Source organism: Arachis duranensis, chromosome 3 (assembly GCF_000817695.3).
Source record: "Arachis duranensis cultivar V14167 chromosome 3, aradu.V14167.gnm2.J7QH, whole genome shotgun sequence".
In the NCBI taxonomy this organism is placed as follows: domain Eukaryota; kingdom Viridiplantae; phylum Streptophyta; class Magnoliopsida; order Fabales; family Fabaceae; genus Arachis; species Arachis duranensis.
Window position 1 is genome coordinate 32,772,823 of NC_029774.3, and position 18,249 is coordinate 32,791,071.

General features: G+C 37.0%; 3 protein-coding genes across 3 annotated transcripts; 1 reads left to right on the forward strand and 2 right to left on the reverse strand.

The window, feature by feature from the left end:
* Nucleotides 1-202: 202 nt before the first annotated feature.
* LOC107478668 (uncharacterized) lies at nucleotides 203-1,531 on the reverse strand. The gene is made up of 3 exons (XM_016098799.3): nucleotides 1,310-1,531; nucleotides 1,017-1,140; nucleotides 203-432 (listed from the first exon to the last, which is right to left on the reverse strand). Exons 1-3 carry the CDS (start codon nucleotides 1,529-1,531, stop codon nucleotides 203-205), a joined length of 576 nt encoding a protein of 191 aa, XP_015954285.1.
* A 9,280-nt stretch (nucleotides 1,532-10,811) lies between these two features.
* Nucleotides 10,812-15,162, forward strand: LOC107478574 (hexokinase-1). The gene is made up of 9 exons (XM_016098709.3): nucleotides 10,812-11,384; nucleotides 12,062-12,212; nucleotides 12,295-12,477; nucleotides 12,847-12,921; nucleotides 13,064-13,219; nucleotides 13,352-13,450; nucleotides 13,536-13,666; nucleotides 14,237-14,318; nucleotides 14,407-15,162. The coding sequence occupies exons 1-9, from the start codon at nucleotides 11,113-11,115 to the stop codon at nucleotides 14,752-14,754; spliced, it is 1,497 nt and encodes a 498-aa protein (XP_015954195.1). The 5' UTR covers nucleotides 10,812-11,112; the 3' UTR covers nucleotides 14,755-15,162.
* A 1,276-nt stretch (nucleotides 15,163-16,438) lies between these two features.
* Nucleotides 16,439-17,949, reverse strand: LOC107478575 (probable 3-hydroxyisobutyrate dehydrogenase-like 1, mitochondrial). The gene has a single exon (XM_016098710.3). The coding sequence runs from the start codon at nucleotides 17,775-17,777 to the stop codon at nucleotides 16,773-16,775; it is 1,005 nt and encodes a 334-aa protein (XP_015954196.1). The 5' UTR covers nucleotides 17,778-17,949; the 3' UTR covers nucleotides 16,439-16,772.
* Nucleotides 17,950-18,249: the final 300 nt, after the last annotated feature.

Consider the following 18,249-nt stretch of genomic DNA (forward strand, 5'->3'; position numbering starts at 1 on the left):
ACGGAGCCCACGTGGCAGGCAGCTTTTCGTAATAGGACATATAAGTCCCCGGAGATAAAAACGATGCTGTTTTGTGACCTCTCCCAATCTTTCAAATTTTTCTGCCCTAATCCCTCATCTGCACAGAAAGGGCGAAGTGGGTGTTGTGGGGAGTGGAAGAAGAAAGGAAATTCTTCCTTCCATAGCATCTGAAGGAGTATCATCAAGCTGGAGAAGAAGTGGAGGTCAGTTTGACTCGAGCTCGCATCCTAAAAGACATTGATAACAGTAGGGATCTTGCCCAAAATTCAGTATTGGGATTGGTTGCCGTTGGCATCCGCTTGCCTTCTTCTGGGGTGCTTGACAGAACTGATGTCGGTGGTTGACTACCATTGTCACTTCTTACTCGTTCATGGATCCCAACCAATTGAGGCTTTGCCTCTACCACCGCACCTTTAAGAAGTGTATAAACAAATATTAAAATTTTGAAATGAATAAGAACACACCAATTATTGGAACCAAATTAAAGTCCAAAAGGTTAACTAAAGACTTTTTATTTATATGAGCTACAGTAGCTGCCAGCTGAGTTAACACATCAGAGTAATATACCTAGTTACCAACCCTAGAAAAAAAATATCATTTTCATTGATCATTGATCGTATCCCTTTGCCAAATAGCACCTAAGGCCAACACTTCAATTGAGGCCATCCAGAAGCATTTTGAACATAAACAACTGAAACTTGACAAGCAAGTATGGATTTTTATTTTTTTATTTTTTTATAAAAAGAGCTTATAACAAACACACAACTGAAACAAAGGGGAAACCAGAAACTCAGAAGAACTATTCAATCCCTTCACGTGTGTTAATTTTGTTTAAAGTATAAAATCTCCATTCCAAATCAATGGTGGAATAAGACTAATTACGGTAAAGTTAGATTGAAAGCATTTAGTTTGATGTTCTTCTCTGATAACCATAACTCTGTCGTATATAAACCAAAGATAACAAGCATAAACCTTTTTAGAGATATAATAGATACCTGTGGGTAAATCCTTTTTATCCTTACGATTCCTCCTGCTGCCATGCCTCCCTTGTTGCGGCTCAGCATCTTTCACCGGATTATATTCCTCGCTGTTATTCAGAAATTGGGGCGGCCCTGCAACCTCCCATCAAGTTTACACAAACACCCAAACTTCAACAATACCAAACAAAATTGAAGATAATGACTTAACTATAGAAAAAAAATGTTTATTATTATTTAATTTCTAAAATTTCAGAAATAGAGAATTGTGGACGAAGCAAAAAGACTGGAACTTGGATGGGAGTGTTTACTTCGGAGAATGCATCGAATGTAGAAGGAAGACCGCAAGCAGAGGAAGGTTGGGGGCGGTCGAAGATGGATCGGTTGCCCAATGATGGGTGGGACGCCGCTGAGGGTTCGACAGTGACGACATCGTGGTGGGCGGCGGCGTCGTCGTCGGAAGAAGAATCATGGAAGTGGGGGTGATCATCTTCTTCGGCAGAAGAGTAGCCTTGTATGAGAGACAAGCTCATTTTAAAGAAAGGTTGCAGCTTCTGAGCGTAAAAAAGAAAGGTAATGAAGCGGCGTCGTTTTTGTCTCCAGGGACTTATATGTCTTGTTACAAAAAGCTCCCTGCCACGTGGGCTCCGTAACGGCCAGGTAAGCGCCACCTCTGCCAGATCAGCGTTTTCCGTCCAGCCCAAACGCCTGAATTAAAAGGAAGGATTGAAATATCCACATTTTTCGGGGGTGAGGGACTTGAATGTATTTTCCTTTCCTTGAGGACAAAAATGTCCGCAAAAGAAATGGTCAGGGACTTATTTGTCCTTTACTCTAAAAAAAATTAAACAGACCAGCTCATTTAACTCGTTAGGCTGGTCATAAACAGTCCAAATTAAAAAGCCACGATCCATAAATAAAGTGAATCTACACAGACTAGCTCATATAACTCGTAAGTTTAAGCGGACTAAGTCTAAATGAGTTCCAAACCCTTTTGACAACCCAAGTTTTTAACTTGCTTGGTATATGTGGCAGATGGAAAAGCATATCACATATATCAATTTCTCCAAATGGGAGTGTTAGTACAAATTCCAACTTATTGGAAAATTCGACTAGGATGTTTACCGACTCATATGTATTAAATTGAAAAGATCCAAGATGAAATCAGTTGATCATGCATAGTCAAACTGTCGACGATGTAAGGACTCGGCATGAGAAAACAAAACTCTGATTATATGGAGCATCAAGTGTGGAGAATGATCGGTCGAAAGATTTTTAATAGGTGGAAAACAGGCCGAAAAGCAGCTATTGTTTTTCTCATACAATAAGACTTTTGTTTGACCCTCAAGTTGAGTTGAGAACAGGGGTACGGATTTTAAGAAGCAAACTGAAGAGAGAACGTGAGACTTGGAGACTAAGGTAAGGGAAGATGTGGGATAGCAAACTTGGATATCATGATTCTTCATGGTCAAGGCAAGGTCGTGGCTTGAGAAAAAAGAGAAAGCTTGATCGTGGGAAGAGAAAAATCTGCAAGCCTATACTCATGGTCTACAAATAGAAGAAGTTCAAAAGGGATGGGGGACTTCATAAACTCTTCATCATTACACCAAATTTTACAAAATTTCCAGTCACACTAACATAATAGAAGTCAATGGAGTGTAAGTGTATATAAGTGTCTGCAGTCCACTTTTAATTTCATTTTTATTTCTTTTGTGTTTTCCTTTCTTTTATTCTTTTTATTCTTTCTTTTTTCTGTTAATTTATTTTATTTTACTTTTCTTTTTCTTCCTCTCTTTAAGTATTTGCTTTCTTTTAAATTTCAATTATACTTTGCCATATAATTAAAGCTTTCATTTCTTTTACATACTTACTTTATTTGTTACAATTTGTCACAAGTATGTCGACACAAACACTAACTAATTTTCGAGTCGAGCCTACTCTTTTTCAAAGAAGTCGTATCTACTCCCCAAACTGAAATCTTGATATAAGCTTGATCCGATATCTTGTCGAGGTTGTCAAAATCAAGTGAAGCAAATTGGCACACCCGGTGGGACTCTGGTAGGGGAGGCAAACAGGCTAGCTCGTCCCACCCCACCAAAAGCCCGCCCCGCCCCGCCTAATGGCGGGTTGGCGGGCTAAGCCCGCCAATTCTTTTTTTAATTAATTTTTTTATTAATAAACTATTAAATATTAAACAATATATATAACATCACAACTATTTCAATAAATTTATAATTAATTTCTAAAGACATAAAAAAATTACAATTTCTAAATTCACAAACATTAAAGTCTTTCTAATTCTAAATATGTAATAAATATAATCATCAACCAATTTTTTGAAACAAAATAATAAAACTAAAATTGTAAAAAAAAATAAAACAAAAATTGTCCAAAATATATAAATAAATATCTTCAAGACTCTAATCAATCAAACATAGAACATAATCCAAATTATAACTTAGAACATCTTCAATTATCATCTTCAATTACAAAAAAATAATGGGCCTGCCGGAGAAGCCCGTCCTGCCCTGCTGAAAGCCGCCAAAGCCTGTGGATTAGGCAATGCGGGTTAGACAGGCTTTTCAATTATGAAGGTTTTAAATTTTTAACCCGGTCCGCCTTTTTTGGTGAGTTACGCGGGCCAACCTGATGGGTTTTGGCCTGTTTGCCACCTTTAGACTCTAGGTTAAGTAACGTGTCAAATTTTGCATGCAATTATGCAATAGCAAATTAAAAATGTCTAATAGAGCCTTTACTTTAACGAATATGTCAAATAATGAAAATGGTGAAAACACAAGAGGTTCAGAGGCAGAGGTTGCCCATCAAATCGGAGGACCCTGTGATCACAAAGGAAATTCCTTCAACTGTGCCCAGTACATGACCTCCATATGGATTGCCTCCAAATTACTCTGCACCAATAGAAAATCCTAACATGGGATTTATGGGAGGTACGACCAATACAAGGAATAATCTCTTGTATAACTTGATACCTCCTGCAGGTTACCCTCCAGTGGCTATATCGACTCACTATAATCCTAATGTGAAAAATTATAATGCTTGTCAATATTTGTTGAGCAATCCCCCATATTTAGTGTCAATGCCTATGTCCTTGCAACCTAACATGGTAATGCCAAATGTTGGTTTGACACAAGGTACATGGGCGATCCCAGTAAAGTTTTCAGCTAGTAGAGGATGTGCCTTCATATTTTCAGAAATGTCGAGGCAAGTTCCTGTCAGAATAATGTCTCCTAACACGGTTAAGTCCTTGCCTGTGTTTAGAAAATAAATTGAGGATAACCATCACGACTTAGTCAATATGCTTACACAGCAGATGGCTACAATTTTAAATCCTGTAATGGAAAATAATAATATAAGAATAGAGCATATAGCTCGACGTGTCAATGATATTGCAGGAGTAATCAATTAATCGTTTGTACCATCAATAGGTGGAATGCTTATTAATAATCCTCTGTAATGTTAAATAGAGGAGATGATTTAAATAGAATTTTAAATGAAGCAAGAGTAAACAATGCTGCTTAAGCCTATGGTCAAAATATAACTATGAATAGAGCAAGGTTAAATATAGGGGTAACAAATCAACCTTATTTTATATCTTCATCTTCAGATTATGTTTTGCAAGCTAAACTCCCTAAGGGAGTCAAAACTCCCAAATCACTCACTAAATTTGCAGGGGAAAGCGAAGAATCGATGGTCGAGTATATAGCTTGACATATAGTCGAGATAGGTGAGCTAGCTAACAATGAGTATTTGAAAATGAGATACTTACCTCTTCTCTAACAAAAAATGTCTTCACTTGATTTTCAAACTTGCAACCTAACTTGATCCATAGTTGAACTCAATTAGGGAGAAGTTTTCATGTTCAATTCTTTAGAGGCGAAATGAAAGTAACTTTATCTGATTTATTCACAGTAAAGAGAGAAAAATGGAGTCGATCAACGACTACTTGATACGATTCAATAATATGAAAAACAAATATTTCACTCCTATTCCTGAACCTGAAGTAGTCAAGATGGCCATAAATAGTCTCAACTTTAATATTTAAAAAAATTAGTAAATCAACAATTTTTAGACTTGTCTCAGCCAGCTGATAAAGTACAATAAATTGAAAAATTAAATAAAAAAAGAGGAACTTGAGTCAAGTGAAAGAAAACCTTTCTTTAATAAGAAGGTGAATTATGTCAATTGTATGAGCGAGGAAGAGTCAAACAATGAATTTGCCTTTGCTGCAAAATTAAAAGATAGACCTCCATATGTGTGTTGATCTCTTAATCCAGCTGCATACAAAACTCCTTTGTCAAGGAAGAAGTTACTCTTTCGATTTCACAAAAGGTGAACAAATTTTTGACATGTTATTAAAGGATAAAAAACTTGTACTACCTGAAGAAAAGAGAATGCCATCTGTTTATGAAATTAGAAATAATTTTTTTTGTAAATTTCATAAAGCCTCTGGATGTTATACTAAAAATTGTGTACGTTTCAGAGACTTGATATAGAAGGCTATTGAAGATGGTCAACTAAAGTTTGCAGAGAAACTTGAAATGAAAGAGGACTTCGATCTTTTCCAGGTCACATTAAACTTTGCTAAAACAAAGAAAATAACTTTCTCAATTATCATGGCCTCTGTCGAGCCTATGAAAAAAGATGATCAGTTCAAACTCGACATATTCGAAGCAGAAAGACAATAGGAGAGGACTTGTTGAATTTTTTGCTAAGGCAAAAGGAAGAAGAAGGGAACATTGCTAAATGCCCTCGATGCTGCGCTTTGTTCGATGCATCAGGTGCCAAGGCTTTCGACTCTTACAAAAAGAGTAAAGAGTGGGTTTATCAAGAAGACATGGGGCAAGCCCAATTAAAGCAGGGGGTAAGAGTTGATACTCTTCTGCTGCTCCTATCAAACAGCAGATGGGTACTATTATCACAATTGATTAGAAATCCCAAGAGATGTCAAATCGAACTAGATTCCCTCCCTCTAGTGTGTCAAATAACAAATGGGCACAAAATAATATTCCGAACTACTCGAAAAATTACATTTTCAACATTCCTAGAGGAGGTTTTGAAAGTTGAGCTGGAAACCAGAAAAGAGGTGTTTCTCGACAAGGGGCAAGCAGAAAAGGTGGTGGATAATTGTTCTTTTGAATTTGAATGGATTTGAGACAAAAGACAAAGGCATTAAGCCATAAAAGCATAAAGGCCACATGTTCACTATCAGTCATGGGATCACCCTCGAATCCCATATTGTTCTGAATAAAGCCCGACACAAAAGTCGAGTCAAAATTGATGTCGAAAACATCATCGGGATATTCGGTAGCCCATGACACACATTCTCTGTTGGAGGCTATGCCAGTCAAAGCAAAAACCTCCATCAAAGTTGGTCCCATCATTCCATAAGGAAAATGGAAGTTATTGATAGCAGAGTACCAAAAGTATAAACTAGCTCGTAAGACGGGTGTAGTATAAGAGAGGTTGAAGGTAGCTAGTTTTAGAGCATAAACAATCCCTAGTGATTTCCATGTAGTTTTATAGGTCGGGGCCAACCTCGACATCTAAGTCGAAATAAGAGAACTAAATTCCTTTGGAGAGGCAGTCCTAAAGACCCGACTAGCGAAATAATAAGCCCTAATATTTTTGCAAAAAGTTAGATGTAAATGCTCAGGGAGAGATGGAAAGAAAGAAGAGATAGACTCAACTTGTTCTTGAGTAGAAAAAGGCCCTAAAAATGAATACAAATGGCTAGTAACCTTGAAGGGAAGTAGTTTCAATGTTCGAATTGGGGGCTCTCAAGCTCCCATCTTCGTTGTAGAATTGTGTCACATCAGCCATTAAGGTAGGAGGAGGGATGATTTGAACATTATCGTCTTCTTCACCATGTAGGGAGGTAGTTGGGTAGTTGGTGCCACACCAGATGCAGAGGTTGCCGCAGTAGTTGTAATGGCCGGAAAAGAAGAAGAAGCGGAAGCCATGGTTGTAAGAGTAATGGTGGAAGCAATAGTAGCGGAAACGATTGCAGAAATAGAAGAGGTGATAATAATAGAAGGTGAAGCAGATCGCTAATGAGTTGATTGTAAATCCATAAGAATGGAAATGGTTGAAAGAGATTTTGAAGAAGAAGCCAATTGCTATTAAAGAAATGAGAAGTAAATGGTGGAGATAGTAAAAATGATGAGGTAATAGTACCTTTTTTTGAAGGGAGATGGTTAGTTTTTTAACTTCAAAGCCCATTAAAAGTCTAGGGAAGACGTTACACATTCTCCGAAAAAATGCACGAACCATTTCAAAAACTGTATAACTATCTTTTTAAATTGTGAAATTTAAATTTGGCTTATGACTAGCACGTGATTAATAAACTTATTATTTCAATTCCTAAATGATAAGTTTTGAGGAAAAATTTATTAGTACGAATTTTAACCTGTTAGAAAATTTGACTAGGATGTTTACCGACTAATATGTATTAAGTCGAAAAGATCCGGGACGAAATCAGTTGACCACACATGGTCGAAATGTCAACAGAATAAGGACTCAACATGAGGAAACAAAACTCTGATTATGCGGAGAGTCAAGCGTGGAGAATGATCGGAGTCGAAGCTAGAGCAATTCTAATAATTCGAACAATAAGACTTTTGTTTTACGCTCAAGCTGAGTCGAGAATAGGGGTGTAGATTTTGAGGAGCAAACTGAAGAGAGAATGTGGGACTTAGAGATCAAGGTAAGAGAAGAAATGGGATGACAAACTTGGATGTCAAGATTCTTCATGGTCAAAACAAGGTTGTGACCTGAGAAAAAGGAAGAAACTAGATCGTGGGAAGAGGAAAATCTGCAAGCCTATCCTCATGGTAGGAGAAGTTCAGAAGGAATAGGGGACTTCAATCTAAACACTTTATCATCACACCAAACTCTATAAAATTCCTAATCATACTGATGCAACAAAAGTCAATAGAGTGCAAGTACATGTGAGTGTTTGAAGTCCACTTTTAATTTAATTTATTTCTTGTTTTCTTGTATTTTCCTTTCTTCTATTCTTTTTGTTCTTTTTTTTTCTATTAATTTATTTATATTTTACTTTTCTTTGAGTATTTTTTCTTTCTCTCTTCAAGTATTTACTTTCTTTTAAATTTTAATTTTATTCTGCTATTTAATTAAAGCTTTCATTTATTTTACATATTTACTTTATTTGTTACAATTTACCATAAGTATTTCGACATAAATATTAAATAATTTTCGAATCAAATCTACTCTTTTTTAAGAGAATCGTATCTATTTTTTGAACTGAGATATTGATACAAGCTTGATCCAACACTATGTCGAGATTTTCAAAAATCAAATGAATCAGCGAGAAACTCCAAGCTTTTCCTGGGCCCAACCGGATGCTTATAATAGTGGGCTTCAGGTTTTAGTTTCTGATGAAAAGGATTAATACTATAAACAAACAATCAAAAACTTGGTATGAACTCTTGGACCGATGTTTCTTGGAATGTCCAAACCCACGCATTTCTCGCAACTAGCCTCTACTGCAGTCTAGTGTTGTGGCAAACGAAAATGATTCTGTTTATCGAGTGTTTGACCCAAAAGAAAACTGATTTTCGAAAACATGAACATGAAATTGGTTCTTATTGGCTGTGTCTGGTCCTCTTAATAGGTTGACTAATCATTAGAAAGGCAGATGGACATTTAAGATTGAATTAAGAAGTGTGAGTGATGCAGGGCGAATGAGTTATGATGTTATGAAGAATAAGAATGTTTAAGAGGAGTCGTGAGGTTAACCTGGAAGGATTGTATTCTGAAATTGAAGATGAGTATTCCATTTGCATGTGTGTGGGGCACATAACACGTGATGCTCCAATTGCCTCAGTAGTAGAAGAAGGAGGAGCAATAGCCTTTCTAACTTATCTGGATCAGTTTGTTTAAAAATATATAAAATGGAATAATGGGCTTCTATCATATCCTTGAACTGTTAGCTTATATGTCTTTGTGGTCCTTCAATTCAAATATGATCCCTAAATCCCTTTATTTTGGAAATAAGGTGTAAAATAGTATTAACTAACAATAATTTGATAGGTGAATTGATGATATGGTATTTTTGTTCACTGGAAGGGTGACATTCACAGCACAACACGATGAAAGCAAAGCACCAAATTCAAAACCTAACAACGAACCCCACAGAAACAGAACTCTCAGCCTAACTATAACCTAACCATGCCCCTCAAATCTTTTTTTCTCTCTGTTTCTAACATTATTCCAAATTATTATTACTATAATACTATTATTTTGCTTGCGGGTCCTATAAGTTCTTTCTTAGCTTTGTGATTCATGTGACGTAAAAGAAAAAGGGTATAAATCAGAATAAGAAATGGGCAAGCCTTCCGAAGATTTTTCTAATTGATGTGGTGATCACTTGTTAGATGTATGTTGAGCACATGAACCATCCAAGAGTCAATATCACAACATTAGAGTGAAGTTGCATTGCCACCCATCTTGCTTTCAAGACTCGTGCAATCCTTACTTGTACTCTCTTTGGATAGGATTTGGATAATTAAATTTAAACCCATGTACATCAAATTGTGATAGACATATCACAGATATATGACTCCCTTGATTTTCGAGAACAGTATATGACAATACAATGAGAATAAGACATAAAGAATAGAGATACAAAATTATTTTTCTAAAAACAGGGTAAAATAAGACATTAAAAATAAGATATAAAAGATAGAAATACAAAGTTTAGTATTTTTGTATTTTATTTGGTGATAAATTAGAATAAATTATAAATGTACAATTTATTTTCATTTTTTTTATTCAAAAAAAAATGAAAAGAAAAATATAATAGTCAAAAATATAATTATAAAAAATTAACAAAAATAATAAAAAAATAAAAAATAAGTTATATCCTTTATTAGTATTTCTGTATTCTTTTTATCAGGATAGACATAAAAAATACTAATTCAGTCTAAATACATTGTCTCAATTCATATCTTCTCTATCAAACACAATTTTCTGTGTTAGCCGTAAACAAATACAATCCAGTAGACATACACCTGGCGCAACAAGATGATGGATTAGAAATCTATGGCATTATTGCTCATTTCATGGTATGAATAAATAGATTCGTTTATATATATTTGGGGCATTATCCATCACCTTTTATTATGATTCCATACAATGGATTCCATTAAAAAGAAGACATTTAGGCATGTGCAATGTGCTATATTAGCGACTAGTTTCCCGAAAATATTTGACTAGGAAGGAGGGCTTCCTATAGTAACCAAGCAATGTTTAGGTGAGTGTGGCCCACTGTCCACGTGATCATAACACACATCAGCCGTACACGTGGCGCCCATAATAAGTTTGGAAAAACATACTTGTTCAGTCCACTAATGCTGGACGAGATTCGGCAACCCAACATCGGACAAGTCTAATCGAAATTTTAGGGAGTTTACACTGTCCAATAAATCGGTTTTCCCACCTCATTGAACCATTAATAACAGGATTAAATAATGAAACAACCAATTATCCAAAAGAAATCCGCAACCAGCCATTAGCTTAATTATTTTCGCACGTTTTTCGGATGTGAACATTTGCTGTTATGGACTCCATCGATTTTCTTTCCAATAAGGTTTGTTCGTTCAAGTGCTTTTCTATGCTGTCGTGTCGTGTTTTTGATTTAACATTTAAGAAATTAACAATATACTAGAAATTAGCTATTGATTTTTGGTTTTACAGTGTGTGTTAGTATTCTTGATTTATCCATGTTTAACTGATTAACCGGGGATGCCCAATTTGGTCTGTACAGATTGAAATTTTATCTAAAGATTTCCATTTCACCGTAGAGTCAGAGTCAGATCCAGATCTTTTTTCTATTTTCTTTTGGGTCTCTGTAATATATATATTTCTCTCAATCTCTCTCTCTCTCTTCATAGTAACTCTACCACTTTTTCACCCAAGTCCCGATTCTCATTCTCTCCCCCATGGGCATCAACACGAACCATTGAGCTTCCCTCATTACAAATCCCGGATTCTCCCAATCAGGGTTTATCTTCCTGAACCAAAAAGTTTCTAACTTTTTGCAGGATTTGGCTCGATTGTTTCGGTTTGTGCGATGGGCAAGATTGCAGTGGGAGCTACAGTCGTGTGCACGGCTGCCCTTTGTGCGGCGGCGGTGTTGGTAGTGCGCCACCGGATGAAGAGCAACGGGAAGTGGGGTCGCGCTGTGGCCATACTGAAGGAGTTTGGGGAAAAGTGTGAGACCCCAGATTGGAAGCTGAGGCAGGTGGCTGATGCCATGGATGTTGAGATGCACGCTGGTCTCGCATCTGAAGGTGGCAGCAAGCTTAAGATGTTGATCAGCTATGTCGATAATCTCCCATCTGGGTACGTAGATTTTTCGAATTTGGATTTTGATTTGATCAATTTTTTATCTTCTCTGATTGAAATTAGTGACATATAGTTGTCTGAAACAATCAAAGGCCAAGCTTTGTCTTACATTTCAGGAGTGTCTCTTTTCCCTTCTCCCTGCAATATTGACTTTTTTCTAGTATTTTTGCTATTTTATAGAGTAATGGCTAACTTAGTTCATTCGTAGTTGTCTTGTTTATACTTCTTTTATTTTCCATTCTCAATTTGATTGCTGTCTATAATTTGGTTATTATATCTACTGCCTTCGTTTTTATCACATTCTAGTATTGACATAGAATTTTATTCGTTTATTTCTATCTTTCTATGTAGTATGATTTTTAAAAGAGGACATGAATAGAACTTATTGTTTATTGTGAGTTTTAGAATGATACTTTCTTCTAGCACGTCATATTTTGCTTGATTAAAAGGGAAAGTATTTAGCAAAACAAACAGTCATGGTAATAACATTATGGTTAAGAATCCTTGGATGATAAGAATTCACTCCTAAAGCACTTGATTGGCTATATGGTGTTTTGAAGAACCAAATCTCAGGGCAAATGAAGAAATATAATGTTTGAATGATTGTAAAACTCTTTCAGTTGATGTAAAAAATACAAGTTTTCTGGAAACATGAACTTTCCCATTATTTACAGGGATGAGGCAGGGCTCTTTTATGCTCTGGACCTTGGTGGCACAAACTTTCGTGTCCTTCGTGTACATTTAGGTGGAAAAGAGAAAGGTGTCATCAACCAAGAGTTTGAAGAAGTTTCAATTCCTCCTCATTTGATGATTGGTTCTTCTGAAGTAAGTGTGTTATGGGAAACATCTATCTATTGAGATTCTTTTTTCCTGCAACCTCTGATATATTTTCATTATGTCATTACAGGGACTGTTTGATTTTATTGCATCTGCTCTTGCAAAGTTTGTTAATTCAGAACCTGAAGAAGTTCATCCTCCCCCTGGTAGACAACGAGAACTGGGCTTTACATTCTCATTCCCTGTGAGGCAAACATCAATTGCATCTGGGACTCTAATAAAGTGGACTAAGGGTTTCAATATTGAAGATGTGGTAATTATTCTTACCTTGATTATGATATATTTAACTTTATTGTAATTCTTTCTTGCCATCATTTATGGTGCATTTGCAGAGTCTTCCATTAGCCGACCCCACTTAGTGGGACAAGGCTTTGTTGTTGTTGTTGTTGCAGAGTCTTCCATACATCTTTTTCTATTAGACAGACACGACTTTATTCCTTTTTGTTATTGTATTAACGGTTGCAAGTCCAAAATTACAATGCTTGCCTTGACATGCTTTAAATTTGTATTACATGAACTCTTGTGAAAGAGGGGGATATCTTGTACCAATTTCTCTTTTAGTCAGCTGTTCTCTCATTAGCATGTAACCCGATAGTTTTTTCCTTTATGTTCTGATTTGTAGGTTGGGGAAGATGTCGTGGGAGAACTAACCAAGTCGATGCAAAAAATTGGCTTGGATATGCGAGTTTCAGCTCTAGTCAGTACCACTAACCTCTCTTCAGGATTGATTAATAATTTTTAATATATGGACTTGAGAATGATGGTTTCAAGTTTGCGTTTGATAGAAAGTTTGGACTAATAAGGCTGTACACCAGACTAACTCGATGATTTTGCATTAGGTTAATGATACCATTGGAACACTAGCTGGAGGCAGATTCTACAATCAGGATGTCATTGCTGCTGTGATCCTTGGTACAGGGACAAATGCAGCATATGTGGAACGTGCAAATGCTATTCCAAAATGGCATGGCCCTCTCCCGAAATCAGGAGACATGGTAAGTAGGTTATACTATTTATGATTGTCATTGTCTTGCATGTTAGAAATATCTTTATTTTACTGTCATACTAGAACTAGCGTCACCATTTGCTGGTATAAAGCATGCTCTGATTACATGTAAATACTGCAGGTTATAAACATGGAGTGGGGTAATTTCCGATCCTCACATCTTCCTCTAACAGGATATGATGTAGCTCTAGATGCTGAGAGCTTAAACCCTGGAGAGCAGGTCAAGATCATCACGTTATAGTCATTGGTTTAAAACTTTAACCAGCATGTGTAATTCTGTAATATTCTTCCACTATTGTTCACAGATATTTGAGAAGTTGATTTCTGGTATGTATTTGGGGGACATTGTAAGGAGAGCTTTATTGAAGATGGCTGAAGAAGCTGACTTTTTTGGAGATACTGTTCCCCCCAAGTTGAGAGTTCCTTTCATACTCAGGTATGCATGCTAGTTAATTATACCGAACATTCACTTTCACTTGTCTAGGATGATTCTTGTCTAGATTTCTATTTTGGCCTGTTCAAATATTTATTCTGCTTATTAAGATGCATGCTTCTGTTTAGTTTCTTTTCATGGAACCTCTTATTACAATTCTGTGTAATTTCTCAAATATTGAGATTGCTTCGGTTATTATTGGCAACCACTATCAACACTTTTGTGATCAGCATAATGTTGCTCTTCGTTGCCTCTTTTAAGGGTCAGGTTGGTGGTTGGTAGGACAGGTTGGAACCGGAGACAGTGGAAATGAAAAATCAGAAATTGATCCAGTTATTTGTGTATTGTGAATAATGGGGAAAATAATATGATTCAAGTTATTTTCAGCCTGCTTATTTGCTCCAGTAGAAAACATGGGTGAACAAAAACATTTTTTACACTGATAAGCGATAAAATGCAAATGTTGGCTTCTCCATTTTCAGTTCCTTTCTAGCCTTATTCCAAACATGCATATAAATGACAACATTCTTTTGTTTTCATAGAGCTTACACAGCTTTGACATTTTTTTACTAGGACCCCTGATATGTCAGCAATGCATCATGACACATCTCCAGATCTCAAAGTGGTTGGAAACAAATTGAAAGATATATTAGAGGTATTAAACATCACCCTATTAATTCTTCCTCTTTTTTCGTTATAAAATGTTATAAATAGATTTTCTTACTGCCTTCCCCTTTTGTCAGATCTCTAATACATCCCTCAAAATGAGGAAGATTGTTGTGGAGCTCTGCGACATTGTTGCCACACGTGGGGCACGTCTTTCTGCGGCTGGTATTTTGGGCATCCTGAAGAAAACAGGAAGAGACACCGTTAAGGCTGGGGAGAAGCAAAAGGCAGTGATAGCACTGGATGGAGGATTGTTTGAACACTACACTAAGTTCAGAGCTTGCTTGGAGAGTACATTGAATGAGTTGCTCGGAGAAGAGGCGGCTAAGACTATTGTGATTGAGCATTCTAACGACGGCTCTGGCATCGGGGCTGCTCTCCTTGCAGCATCTCACTCCCAGTATTTGGGAGTTGATGAGAACTGATTCATATTTTGCCAAGGTAAAAAAGAGTGTAATGCTAATTTCAAGTTTCCTGTATAAGTAATAGGTCAACACGTTGAAGCAGCAATGCCATACTTATTGGTCTTATGGAGATTTACACTGAAGGGTGATTAATGTCCAAATTGTGGCTGTGGGAGGGATCTGCGTTTTCATTGCAACCTTGGAGTTCCAGTGATATTGCTGGGGCATGTTATTATTTTGGTTAATTTCAGTGTTTGTCCCTCCTACATTTTGGAAATAATATGGGAGATGTAAACTTGCTGTGAGCAATCTCATCTTTTGCGGAATATAGTCTCTTCTCAACCAGAATAAATCAGGACTTAATGTATTCACAAGCCTCAAACATTTTAATCCAAAGCTTCTGAGTCATTAATGACTGTTATTCATCAATCATTAGTATTGTTAACAGTAGTAATTCATAAATCAGGACTTAATGTATTCTCACTCCATTCCCTCTCTTTCTCACCCATGGTCCTTTTTTTTTTTTCCATTTGAATTTAGCTAAAATATGTCTTTGGAGCATATTTTAAGATTATAATGTTATAACTACACCAAAATTAAGTACATGTGTAGTTTAATGTTTTTAATATATATTTGTATTTCAAAAGTTATTTTATACTGACATTGATAGTTGATTTTGATATACATGTAGTATAATCATAATTAAAATTATTTATCAAGAAAATTCTTATAAAAGAAATACAAAATTTAACATTTTAATATGTTTTTTATATATTAAGTAATTAGAAATTTTTTTTGGTGACTAAGTAATTAGAAAATTTGAAATATTTATTAATATCTTAAGATATGATTTAAAAATAATTTAATTAAACCCTTTTTATTTCTTCTACTTTAATTTTTAATTTTCCGCAAAGAACATAGCTTCCAGGACAGGCTTCTTCAAGGGTTTGAAGAGAGAGGAATAGCAGTAATGTGATTGATGATGCAATTCAGTCCCATAGTCGGAAAATGCATTTTTTTGGGCTCAATTAATTAGAAAATGCATTCTCGGTATGTATCGTCAAGAGTCAATGACAAAATTCCTGGCCACGAAACCTATTGAATACACATCACCCTTAAAGATCAAATTCGAAACATGACATTTAAATAATCCAAGCAAGAAGCAACTATCACTTGATCTAGGTCTCAGTTCAATTTTTGTATAATTAGATGTTATGAATTGCTCCAAGATTTGACAGAGTAAAGAGGCAGATTCAGGAAAGCTCTCATTATTAAGATCCATATATCGAACTACATGTCTACATCTCAGCAATATCCAATGAAGCCTAAAAACATTGGCCACCTACAACCACCTCTTAGTATAAAGTTTTCAAACCACCATTCACATATAAATCCTTAGTCTCCACAAGTGATAATAAAGCAAACGAATCTAAATTAATAAAAACTATAACTTTGTTAGAAAGACCAAGTGCAACCTATTGAGTATTGAAATGAGGGAGATGACATGTCGATTTTTTGCCTGTTCTATAACTACAAGTAGTAGGCATACTTTGCACTAACTTCATTCTTACACGTTCCTCATCCTCATACTCACTTGTAAGCTCATGAGTCTTGTTCATGTCGCATCATGTGACATAAACCGCAGAATTTTCTTTCAAATTTTCAGCTCATGAAACATGGAATCAAATTGTGTTCACCCTTGAAATAACCAAATGATAAAATATCAACCACTCATTATGCAACAACACAGACAAAGTTAGTAGCTATCACCTACTAACAACTGCTCAATTGTTCATATCGTGTCCGAATTATACGATGAGGACCCCTTGTAGAAAGCGAGGGGTTGACTTGAACTAGAAAACACTGATTACCAAAACGTACAAAGTAGAGAAAAGCGGCCAAGCAATCTGATGCAAGTAACATACGAGTTACGACACCAGTCTAATTGAATGTACATCATCACATAAAAATAATAATAATAATAATAAGTCGAAGAAGAAGACAATTTCAGTGTTCAGAGTTCCATATCCTCCACAAACCTAAGAGGAAGCAATTGCAGGTGCAAGTGAAACATTGTTGAGCCTCTCGAGAACCAAAATAAGAGCTTGGGTGCCCAAATTGCCTTCACCGTGAGCCCTGAGAGAAACATATAGCTGCTGAGCAAGAGCCAAACCAGGCAGGGAGATACCCATATTCTGGCACTCCTTCAAGCAAATCCCTAAATCCTTCACAAAGTGGTTCACATAAAACCCTGGCCCCAAATCCCTCTTCAATATCCTCTGTCCGTACAAATCCAGTGACTTCGAACCCGCCGCACCGGTAGAAATCGCATCCAGGTACAACCCTACGTCCAGCCCCGCCTTGTGCGCGTACACCATCCCCTCCACCAACCCCACCATCGTCGACGCTATCGTAATCTGGTTCGCCAGCTTCGCGAATTGCCCCTTTCCGCTTCCTCCCATGTAGTTCACCTTCCCCATCAGCGAGAACAGAGGTTGGAGCCGCTTAACCACCGATTCCTCTCCTCCAGTGAAGATTGCCAGGGTTCCGTTCTTGGCGCCGTGGTCGCCGCCAGATACGGGAGCGTCGATGGAATGGCAGGATTTGGAGGACGCCGCGGCCGCGATCTCGACGGCGAGGGAGGGCTCCGAGGTAGTCATGTCAACAAGGATGCCGCCAGGGCGGAGGCCGGCGAGGGCGCCGGAGTGGGGATCGAGAAGGACGGCGCGAACGTCGGAGGGGTAGCCGACGATGGAGAAGACGACGTCGGAGTTGGAGGCGAGGGAGAGGGGATTATCGGCCTGGTGGGCCCCCATTTTGAGGAGGGGTTGGGCCTTGGAAGGGGTGCGGTTGAAGACCGTGAGCGTGTAGCCGGCTCGTATGAGGTGGGAGCACATGGAGAGGCCCATGACGCCCGTACCTATCCAGCCCACGCGGGTGTTGGATGGGCTTATGGGCTCGGCAGCGGCGGAGGAGGCCATGTAGCGACGGGCGATAACTTGTGGAATTGAGATTAAGCGGAGTTGGGAGAGTGGCAGTGGCATCTCGCTTGTTTTGTTTGACGGCTGCTATATATATCTCATTTTCCCCCCCTGTCTTCGCACCCCATTATCCAGCTTTGTCTTTGTCCCTAGATCTTTTAAGATGCGATGCTTCTATATACTACTGTGAAGTCTAGGGTTTTTGGTACAACAATAGGAACCCACAGTCACACCTTTAAAAATTCCCAAAAACATTCAAAGGAATAAACAGAGAAATAAATATGATGATATGATTTAACAAACAACTTCTCTAAATTTTGATTTTCTTTTTCTTTTTCAGAAGAACAAACTCTCAATTGTAGAATTGTTTAGTAGTGAGATAATAGTATATCTAAAATTCAATCTATTATAATTAATTTGGGTATAAATGAAAGATGGTTGAGAATAAGTGATATAATCACAATTTAATTTATCATGTATCAAATAATTAGTTATTTTTATTATATGTATAATTTAATTAAATGGTTAATATAAT